The sequence below is a fragment of the Macaca nemestrina genome, chromosome 20, assembly GCF_043159975.1.
Source record: "Macaca nemestrina isolate mMacNem1 chromosome 20, mMacNem.hap1, whole genome shotgun sequence".
NCBI lineage: Eukaryota > Metazoa > Chordata > Mammalia > Primates > Cercopithecidae > Macaca > Macaca nemestrina.
This window is the reverse complement of record NC_092144.1, coordinates 47508342-47519428: the sequence shown is the minus strand read 5'-3', so window position 1 is coordinate 47519428 and position 11087 is coordinate 47508342. Positions and strand designations below refer to the sequence as shown.

At 50.8% G+C, this 11087-nt stretch overlaps 1 protein-coding gene across 6 annotated transcripts in view; it reads right to left on the bottom strand.

Annotated features, from left to right (window-relative positions):
• Positions 1–518: 518 nt before the first annotated feature.
• The window catches only part of LOC105495411 (potassium two pore domain channel subfamily K member 6), an 18795-nt gene continuing 8226 nt past the window's right edge, over positions 519–11087 (bottom strand). For 5 of the 6 annotated variants that reach the window (XM_071086566.1, XM_071086570.1, XM_071086567.1 and 2 more), the window contains 3 exons: positions 5272–5667; positions 4861–5080; positions 519–4026 (listed from right to left, as the gene is read on the bottom strand). In XM_071086566.1, the coding sequence (XP_070942667.1) occupies positions 3984–4026; positions 4861–5080; positions 5272–5667 (659 nt within the window). In that variant the 3' untranslated portion in view covers positions 519–3983. Of the gene's footprint in view, positions 4027–4856; positions 5081–5271; positions 5668–11087 lie in introns of those variants that run through there. The other variant, XM_071086571.1, reaches the window with a different exon arrangement.

The window sequence follows — 11087 nt, the reverse complement described above, 5'->3', positions numbered from 1 at the left end:
TATGGGACATGTGTCCCAGAGGAGGCACCATAAGATATAAGACCTATTGTGGCTAGGTGTGGTAGCTCACGCCTGTAATCCCAGCACTTTGGGAGGCTGAGGCGGGTGGATCACTTGAGTTCTAGGGTTCGAGACCAGCCTGGCCAACATGGTGAAACCCTGTCTCTACTAAAAATACAAAAATGAGCCAGGCACAGTGGCAGGTGCCTGTAATCCCAGCTAATCGGGAGGCTGAGGCAGGAGAATCGCTTGAACCTAGGAGGTGGAGGTTGCAGTGAGCCGAGATCTTGCCACTGCACTCCAGCCTGGGTGACAGAGCGAGGCTTGGTCTCAAAAAAGAAAAAATAAAATAAAATAAAATAAAATAAAATAAAATAAAAAAGACCTATTGTGTGTCTCTGAAATTATCTCTGAATTACACTGTGTTGGTGACAAAAGCAAGGTACAGAAGAAGAATAGAAAAGTGACATTAAAATATTAATATTTATAATTGATACAAAAAAAGCATATTACAGAAGTAAGAATCATCATTAGTCAACATTTTATTGAGTGCCACATACTGCTAGCTCTAAGGGCTGTACAGATATGAAGTTGCTGACTTCTTAAGTCCATGAGGTAGGTGCTATTACCATCCCATTGTACAGACTAGCAAACTGAGGCACAGGGAAATGAAATCACTTGCCCAAAGCCACTTAGCTTGGGAGTGACGGAGTTCAGATTTACACCCAGGAACTTTGCCTCTAAAGTCTGTAATCGTAACAACCTCACCATATTAGGTACTACTTGTGTAGAGTGAAAAGTAAATGGCACACACATGCATATGGCTGGTGCATACATCGAATGTGCCTGAGAAGAACTGAGACATCCATTCATGGTCTGAGTGTAGGAGAAAGACTTACTTTCCACCATATATTCTTTAGTACCTGTTGAATTTTTTTAGTACACACTTTTTTCTTTTTTCTTTTCTTTTCTTTCTTTTTTTTTTTTTTTTTGAGACGGAGTCTTGCTCTATCTCCCAGGCTGGAGTGCAATGGCATGATCTCGGCTAACTGCAACCTCCACCTCCCGGGTTCAAGTGATTCTCCTACCTCAGCCTCCCGGGTAGCTGTGATCACAGGCGCGTGCCACCACACCCAGCTAATTTTCTGTATTTTTAGTAGAGACGGGGTTTCACTGTGTTAGCCAGAATGGTCTTGATCTCCTGACCTCGTGATCTGCCTGCTTCGGCCTCCCAAAGTACTGGAATTACAGGCATGAGCCACTGTGCCTGGACCTTTTTTTTCTCCTGGGACAGGGTCTTGATCTGTAGCCCAGGCTGGAATCCAGTGGTGTGATCATGACTCACTGCAGCCTCAACCTCCTAGGCTCAAGCAATCCTCCTGCCTCAGCCTCCTGAGTAACTGGGACTACAGGTATGCGCCACCACACCCAGCTCATTTTTAACATTTTCTGTAGAGGGGTCTTGCTATGTTAACATGTCCAGGCTGGTCTCCAACTCCCGGGCTCAAGCAATCCTCCTGCCTCAGCCTCCCAAAGTGTTGGGATTACGGCATGAGCCACTGTGCCTGGCTTTTTTAATGTCTTGGACCGAAAAGGACTTGCTTTTTTTTTCCTGGAGGTATTTGGAAGGAAAAACAGTGAGAAATGACGCCAGCTCACATAGGCACCTAGCCGCCCTGAGATGACTTTAGCTCAAAGTCAACTGTGACATAGGTAAGGAACCGAGAAGGATGGGAGGCTGAGAAAGGGCTAGACAACAGATATTTCTGAGCTCCCACAGGAAAAGATGCCCAACCAAAACCTTGTTCAAATCCCAGTGTTGTACTTTCTGTGTGACCTTGGGCAAGTATTTAACGTCTCTGGATCTCCTTTCCTCATCTGTAAAATCTAGAGAATGTATCAGGGGCTTGGAATCGTGTCTGGCACATAGTATATCCAATATAAGTATTTTCTTTTTTCTTTTTTTTTCTTTTTTGAGACAGGGTCTTGCTCTGTCACCCAAGCTGGAATGCAGTGGTGCAATCACAGCTCACTGCAGCCTTGACCTCCCAGGCTCAAGTGATCCTCCCACCTCAGCCTCCTGAGTAGCTGGGACCACAGGTGCACACCACCACACCCAGCTAATTTTTGTATGTTTTGTATTTTATGTTGCTCAGGCTGGTCTTGAACCCCTTGGCTCAGGCAATCCTCCTACCTCGGCCTCCCAAAGTGCTAGGATTTGCTAGGATTATAGGTGAGAGCCACTATGCCCAGCCCCTATGACCTCTTTTTTTTTTTTGAGACAGAGTCTCTGTGTCGCCCAGGCTGGAGTGCAGTGGTGCAATCTCGGCCCACTGCAGCCTCCATCTCCCGGGTTCAAGCAATTCTGTCTCAGCCTCCCAAGTAGCTAGGACTACAGGCGTGTGCACCACCACGCCCAGGTAATTTTTGTATTTTTAGTAGAGACGGGATTTCACCATGTTGGCCAGGCTGGTCTCGAACTCCTGTCCTCAGGTGATCCACCCGCCTTGGCCTCCCAAAGTGCTGGGATTACAGGTGTGAGACACCTGGCCTGCCTGCCTATGACCTCTTGATACACCCCCGGGTGTCCCTTTTGCCCCTCGCACCCACCATATACTAAAGCAGCCTCAGCATCTCCGATAAAACCTGCTCTTTCTCCCAGGTCCCCATCTCAGGGATAATTGGCCACTCCATGGGCCCTTCCCTAGCCGCATTCCTCCAGTCTGTGAGGCCTATGGCCTGTCCACCTGGCTTCTGAGTGTCCCCGCACCCACCCCTCCTCCCTTACATGGCTCAGCCCAGACCCATCATCTCCCTCTTCATTCCTGCCCCAGCCTCCCACAGGCACCCAGCCTCAGTCCCCCGTCTGCTCCACCTCTCCAGAGCAACTAGGGGAATCATCCTACAACCCAAACCTAACCACGACCCTCTCCTACTCTAAACCCTTCCATGGCTCTCTAGGGCCCTCAGGAAAGAGACCAGGTTCCCTCACTTGTCATTTAAGGACACTAAGGGGTGCTTGTGCCCACCCCTCTGTCCTCCTTCCCTCTTTCCCTCCATACCGTTCACAGTAAACTGCTTGTCAGAAGCTGGTGGCCAGCATGCTTTTCCATCTCCAGGCCTTTGCACACAGCTGCTCCCACCTGGCATGCCCTCTCCATGCCTTTTCTATTTGTCTACTGTTGGGACCTGGCTCAAATGCCTCAGCCCTTTTAAAATTTTTAATTTTTGTAGAGATGGGGTCTTGCTATGATGGCCAGGCTGGTCTCAAACTCCTGGCCTCAAGCGATCTTCCCACCTTGGCCCTACCAAGGTGCTGGGATTATAGGACTGAGTCACTGCACCCGGTCTCTTTCTCTTTCTCTTTTTTCTTTTCTTTTCTTTTTCTTAGAGACAGGGTCTCACTCTGTCCCCCAGGCTGGAGTGCAGCAGTGGCGTCATAACTCACTGCAGCCTCAAACTCCTGGCCTCAAGTGATCCTTCCACCTCAGCCTCTGGAGTAGCCGGGATCACAGGCATGCACCACCACACCCAGCTAATTTTTAGATTTTGTGGTTGTTGTTGAGATAAGGTCTCACTGTGTTGCCCAGGCTAGTCTCAAACTCCTGGCCTCAAGCGATCCTCCTTCCTCAGCCTTCCAAAGTGCTGGGCGTATAGGCGTGAGCCACCACACTCAGCCTGAAATCATCTTTTGAAGTTGTATTATGATGATTACCATTTTACAGATAAGGAAACGAAATCAGAGAGGTAGGGTGACTGCCCAAGGACACAGGCCAGATAAGGCTAAGTTGGGATTTGAGCTCAACAAGGATGATTCCAGGGCCCAGGACACAACATACAATTAGCACAACATACAAATGGGGACAGCTCTTACAATGGTGTCAGGGTTACGGGCAGCACCTCCATGCCATTCAGATCTGGGCTTGGGTCCTATGTCCGTTTCCTGCCTGCCAGGCTGCTGAGGAAGAGTCTACCGCCTAGGCCTACACCAGGGCTCCCTCCATGGGTCCTGCTCCCTGGAGACACCTGAGAAAAATGAGTCAGGTACAACTTCTTCCCACCTATTTCTCATAGTTCAGGTCTTAGTTCGATGTCCCTTCCTCCAGGAAGTCCTCCCTGACCTTCTAGGCTGGATTGGGCCTAGTCCCTGTGCTTCTCCGACTTCAGCCCTGACCACTCTGCCTGTGCTTTTATCACCTCACCTCCTCCATTAAAGTCCTGCCCATTTTGGGCCATCACTGTCTGGGACAGGTCTGTCCACCTCACTGGACTGCAAGCTCCATAAGGGCAGTTCTCCACCCCCAACGATATCTCCAGCACTGTCTAGCACAGGGCCAGCGCACAGGAGGGGTTTAGGGGTGAATTCGTCTATTCTTCCCATTTGGCAGCTGAGGAAATCAAGGCTCAGAGAGGGTCAGTCACTTGTCCAGGGTGTAGTGACCAATCTGGTGCCTGAAATGAGGTCCGAGGCTGCAGCCCGGTAGAATCAGCAATTGACGAGTGGTTAATGGAGAGACACAGACAGAACATGAAAGAGAATGAGAAACAGAGACAGCAAGAGGGAAAGACAGAGACAGCGAGAACACCAGAGAGCCAGAGAGGCACAGTGTAAAGAGGATGAGAGAAAGGATGGAGAACAAGGTCGTGTTGATGCCCAGTGGAGCCCGGGACATGGGGACAGGGAGTGCCGCCCCTCACATCCCAGCCAGATGCTGGGAAACAAAGGAGAGATGGTGGGCAGCAAGGCCTCAGGATCGCCTGCTGTGCTCGCAGACACTCCTGTACAGCCAGCTCTGGTCGCCTGGGCCCCTCAGTCCCAGGCCAGGCACACCCAAGGCTGGCAGAGCCTGCCCCAGCTACCTGGGGATGGAAGCGTAGTCGGTGTGGGAGCTGGCAGAGAGTTGCTGGTGCAACCCCGGCTGGGGGCCCAGGATGTCCACCCGATCGTCCTCATCCTCGTTGAAGCTGGCAGGGCACGGTGGGGGCAGCAGGATGAGCTCCGTGAGGCCGTGGAGGTCGGACACGTGGCGGAAGGTCTGTAGCACCAGCACCATGGCCACCAGGCCCAGGAAGAGGTAGACTGTGGAGGCAGAGGAGGGGCATAGGTCATCCTGGGGCTCAGATCTTCCTGGCGGGGCCGTGGTTCTACTGGACCCTGCGGGGTGGGGTTGGATCCCTTTTGGAAGTCCCAGAGTGGGACTGTGTGCCTTTAACTCCCCCAGGGACAGGGCTAGGTCCTCCTCAAAGCCCCGCCCTAGCTTCCCAGCTCACCTGTGACCAGCACCTTGTAGAGGGCCCGGTAGGGCTGGCCAGGGGCTTCCCCGGGCACGTAGTCGCCCAGGCCAATGGTGGACAGAGAGATAAAGCAGAAGTAGAAGGCATCTAGGAAGCTCCAGGCCTCCTCCAGGTGGGCGAAGATCGCAGCCGGCACCAGAAAGCAGATGGTCACTACGACCCCCAGCAGGGCCACCAAGTGCCAGCAGGCCGCCCGCCGGGGGTCCCAGCCCCAACGCATGCTCAGCCAAGACAGGGGCGCGTGAGTCAGCAGCAGCGACAGGCGCTGCGCTGACGCAGTCAGCAGCAGCATAGTGGTCGGCACGCCCAGGAGCGCGAAGGCAATGGAGAAGGCCTTGCCCGCGTCAGTCAGTGGCGTTGTGTACCCATAGCCTAGGGGAGTAAAGAGAGTAAAGGGGAAATCTTTTTCTTTTTAGAGATGGGGGGATCACTCTGTCACCTAGGCTGGAGTGCAGTGGTGCCATCATAGCTCACTGCAGTCTTGAACTCCTGGACCCAAGTGATCCTCCCACCTCAGCCTCCCAAGTAGCTGGGACTACAGGCACTGTCCAGCACGCCCAGTTGATTTTAAATTTTTTTGTAGAGATGGGGTCCTACTCTGTTGCCCAGGCTAGTCTTGAGCTTCTGGGCTCTAGTGATCCTCCTGCCTTTGCCTTCCAAGGTGTTGGAAGGGGACTGTGTGGAGTTACAGATCTAGCCCCCAGGACCTAGCCAGGGAAAATCCTTCTGCCCACTCAACACCTCCACCGAGATATCTATGGACACACACCTAGACCTGATTTCATCCCAAACCTGCCTCTCCCCACATTCCCTCCTGTCCCAGGTGATGGCACCTCTGTCCTTCGACGTTCAGTCCAAGAGCCTTGCCTTCATCCCTGACGCCCTTGTCACTCATGCCACACTCCATCTGTCAGTGAAGCCTATTATCTCAACCTTCAAATAGGCCCAGAACCCAATTACTTCTCCCCCACCCGGTCCCATGGCCCCTACCCTGGTCCTGTCCACCACAGCAGCCTCCTCCTGGGTCTCCCTTCCCCAACCCCAGCCCCTACAATCTGTTCAGCCAGCAGAGCCTGCCAACACCTGAGTTCAGTCATGCCCCTGCCCTGCCCAGAGCCCCTCTGTGGCCCCATCTCACTCAGGTAAAAGGAAAGAGTGCTCATCATGACCCGTGAAGCCCCACAGGGTCCACCGGGGCAGCACGCTCCCACCCCACGGCCATTGCACCGGCTGCTCCTTCCCCAAAGAATGCTCCCCTCTCTCCTCTCCAGGTCTTCTTCATCCAAATGTCACCTTCTCAGTGAGGCCTTCCCTTGACCACCCTAAATGGTAACATCCTCTTACCCAACGCTTTTTTTTCCCATAGCACTTAATACCTTCTAGCACGCTCTATGGTTTACCGTCTTCTCATAGGCTGCCAGTTCAGCAAAGCAGGAGGTTCTGTGTGTTTCATCACTGCTGTGGGCACTCGATTAGTACTTGTCAAAACAAAGAATGAAGGGTGCAGGCTGTTGCCTGGCTCTGAGCTTCAGTTTGCCCTATTCTAAAATGGGTGAGACAATGGGCCAGGCGTGGTGGCTCACGCCTGTAATCCCAGCACTTTGGGAAGCCAAGAGAGCAGGTCACCTGAGGTCAGGAGTTCGAGACCAGCCTGGCCAACATGGTGAAACTCTGTCTCTACCAAAAAGTACAAAAATTAGCCGGGTATTGTGGCATATGCCTGTAATCCCAGCTACTTGGGGGCTGAGGTGGGGGAATCGCTTAATGCCAGGAGACAGAGGTTGCAGTGAGCCAAGATTGCACCATTGTGCCCCAGAGTGAGACTCTGTCTCAAAAAAATAAAAATAAAAAAGGAAAATCGGTGTGACAAGCCCCCCTGGGCTCCCAAAGGACTGTGGGAACACAATAAGCTCGGTGTGGGTATGAATTCTGTAAGCAGAAATATGATCAAGGGGAATTCAGCTGTTGGTGGGACTGACTCACTTTGGCAAAGTGTAATTTATTTATTTTTGAGATGGAGTTTCGCTCTTGTTGCCCAGGCTAGAGTGCAATGGGGCGATCTTGGCTCCCTGCAACCTCTGCCTCCCAGGTTCAAGTGATTCTCCTGCCTCAGCCTCCCGAGTAGCTGGGACTACAGGCATGCGCCACCACGCCTGGCTAATTTTGTATTTTTAGTATTTTGGCCAGGTTGGTCTCAAACTCCTGACCTCAGGTGATCCACCTGCCTCGGCCTCCCAAAGTGCTAGGATTACAGGTGTGAGCCACCACACCCAGCCCCGTTTTTTTATATACTCAAAAGAACCTAAAGCAGGGTCTCAAAGGGATATCTGTATCTGTATACCCATGTTCATAACAGCATTATTCACAATAACTAAACCTCAGAAGCAACACGTTTCCATCTACGGATTAATGAATAAGTAAAATGTGGTTTACGCATACAGTGGGATGTTATGTAGCCTTAAAAAGGAAGGAAATTCTGACACATGATACAACATGGATGAACGTTAACGACATTATGCTCAGTGAAACAAACCAGTCATAAAAGGACAGACACTGTATTATTCTATACAAAGTAGTTAGTCAACTTCAGAGACAGAAAGTAGAATGGTGGTTGCCAGGGGCTAGGGAAAAGGGCGAATGGGCAGTTAGGGTTTAATGGGTATAGAATTTCAGTTCTGCAAGATGAAAACAGTTCCAGAGGCTGGGCGCCAGGGCTCACGCCTATAATCCCAGCACTTTGGGAGGCCTAGGCGGGCAGATTATGAGGTCAGGAGTTCAAGACCAGCCTGACCAATATGAAACCCTGTCTCTACTAAAACTGCAAAAATTAGCCGGGCATAGTGGCTTGCGCCTGTAGTCCCAGCTACTCGGGAGGCTGAGTCAGAAGAATCACTTTAACCTGGGAGGCGGAGGTTACAGTGAGCCGAGATTGTGCCACTGCACTCCAGTCTGTGTGACAGAGCAAGACTCCGTCTCAAAAAAAAAAAGTTTTAGAGATGGATGGTGGTGGAGAGTGATTTGAGTTGAGCAATAACTCCATCTCCCATGTGGCATGGCCAGCCTCATATCTATTAAAAAAAAAAAAAGATGAAGGTGATGGTAACAATATGAATGTACTTAATGTCACCGAACTGTACCCTTAAAAATGACTAAGATGGTACTTTTTTTGTTGTTGTTGTTGAGACGGAGTCTCGCTCTGTCGCCCAGGCTGGAGTGCAGTGGCCGGATCTCAGCTCACTGCAAGCTCCGCCTCCCGGGTTTACGCCATTCTCCTGCCTCAGCCTCCCGAGTAGCTGGGACTACAGGCGCCCGCCACCTCGCCCGGCTAGTTTTTGTATTTTTTTTTTTTTTAGTAGAGACGGGGTTTCACTGTGTTAGCCAGGATGGTCTCGATCTCCTGACCTCGTGATCCGCCCGTCTTGGCCTCCCAAAGTGCTGGGATTACAGGCTTGAGCCACCGCGCCCGGCCAAGATGGTACTTTTTATGTTATGTATATTTTACTACAATAAAAAAATTGGGAAAAGAAATGATCCCAGCTGGGCAATGGTGGTTCACACCTGTAATCCCAGCCCTCTGGGGGGCTGAGGTGGGAGGATCACTTGAGCCCAGGAATTTGAGACTAGCCTGGGCAACACAGGAAGACCCTATCTCTACTTTAAAAAATAATAACAATAATAATAATAATAAAAAGGCTCCCTCTGGGTCTTAGCTGGCTACATGGCCTTTTGGAATAAGGACATTCCCTTCCCGCTTGCAGAGCCAGGTGTGGTTCTGCAACTAATTTCTGGCCACTGAGGTATTCATGAAAGAGTCAGGCAACTTCCAGGAAGGGTCCTTAAGGAGCGAGGGATGCCAGTCTCCCTTCTTTCCTCCCTCCTCTTGCTGGCTGGAGCACAGACATGGAGGCTGGAGCTACACAGCCATCTTGGACCATTAGGTGACCTTGGGAATGGAAGTTGCGCAGAGGAGTTAGGCAGGAACACCAGGGTTTTGCTGAGAAGGAGTCCTAGGTCTCTGACCATGCAGTACCACTTGGACTGACTATCTGGAATGTGAACAAGAAATACACTTCTTATTTAAGCAACTGTAATTTGAGGTGTATCACGTATGACTCCAACCCTTATTAATACAAGGGTTTTTGATGGGGAAACTCCAGCAGCCTGGAAGGTTTGCAAATGACATGAAATCCTTATAAATAGGCCGGGTGAGGTGGCTCATTCCTATAATCCCAGCACTTTGGGAGGCCGAGGTGGGAGGATTACTTGAGCCCAGGAGTTGAACACCAGCAGAGTTGGTAACATAGGAAGACCCTGTCTCTATAAAAAATAATAATAATAATAAAAGAGAAATCTTTATAGACAAATCATAGAGTTTGATACATGTTTTTTTGTTTTTTTTTTTTTTTTTTTTTGAGACGGATTCTCGCTCTGTCGCCCAGGCTGGAGTGCAATGGCCGGATCTCAGCTCACTGCAAGCTCCGCCCTCGGGTTCACGCCATTCTCCTGCCTCAGCCTCCCAAGTAGCTGGGACTACAGGCGCCCGCCACCTCGCCCGGCTAGCTTTTGTATTTTTAGTAGAGACAGGGTTTCACCATGTTAGCCAGGATGGTTTCGATCTCCTGACCTCGTGATCCACCCTCTCGGCCTCCCAAAGTGCTGGGATTACAGGCTTGAGCCACCGCGCCTGGCCAAATCATAGAGTTTGAAAAGCATGGGGCCTGTGAGCCTCAAGTTACTATTTCAAAGAGCTGAGTCCAAAACAGTGTTTTGCCATTTACTCCCTGCATGACTTTGGCCAAATGACTCCTCCCCTCTGAGCCTCAGTTCCCTATTCCGCAAAAATGGGCTTGTTAAGTAGTACCTTCCTGGCTGGGCAAGGTGGCTTACACCTGTAATTCCAGCACTTTGGGAGGCCAAGGCAGGAGAACCGCTTGAGCCTAGGAGGATTTTGAGACCAGCCTGGGCAACCTAAGGAGACAACCTTCTACAAAAAAAAAAAAAAAAAAAATTAGCTGGGCGCAGTAGCATGCACCCACGGTTCCAACTACTCAGGAGGCTGAGGTGGGAGGCTCACTTAAGCCCAAGAGGTCAAGGCTGCAGTGAGCTATGACTGCGCCACTGCACTCTAGCCTGGGTGACAGAGCGAGGCCCTGTCTCAAAAACAACAAACAATCCCTTCCTCAAATGTGGTAGTAATCCTACCAGGTTGGGATAGGGCATAGCGCCTAGCAAGAGCGTGGAAAGAGTTACAAGGATTGCAATGCTCACTTCCTCTCTCCAATTCCCAGTTCCGGGTAGGACTACCCGCTTCCTCCTGCCTCAAGTGCAGCAAGGCTGCCCGGATCAATTCCAGGGCCAAGACTTGGGCCTATGACCAAATGAAGGGCATTGTGGGAAGAGGTCTCTCTGAATCATGTTTAATTGGTTTTCCATTTCTCCAGATGTATTCAAGGCTTCGCCCACAATGAAAACAGTCAACATTAACTCAGTAAACATCAGTCATTACCAGTGCTTCACACGGACAAAGACTCCCTCCTTGACTACACTTCCGTCTGACTCCTAAGTCCTTAAGTAGGCCCAGTTTTAGCAAGAATCCTACAAGCCACCCTCCCCGATATCTGATCAAATTCCTCATCCACCACTCTTTTGTTTGTTTGTTTGTTTGTTTGTTTTTTGAGACAGAGTCTCCCTCTGTGGCCCAGGCTGGAGTGCAGTGGCCGGATCTCGGCTCACAGCAAGCTCCGCCTCCCAGGTTCACGCCATTCTCCTGCCTCAGCCTCCCCAGTAGCTGG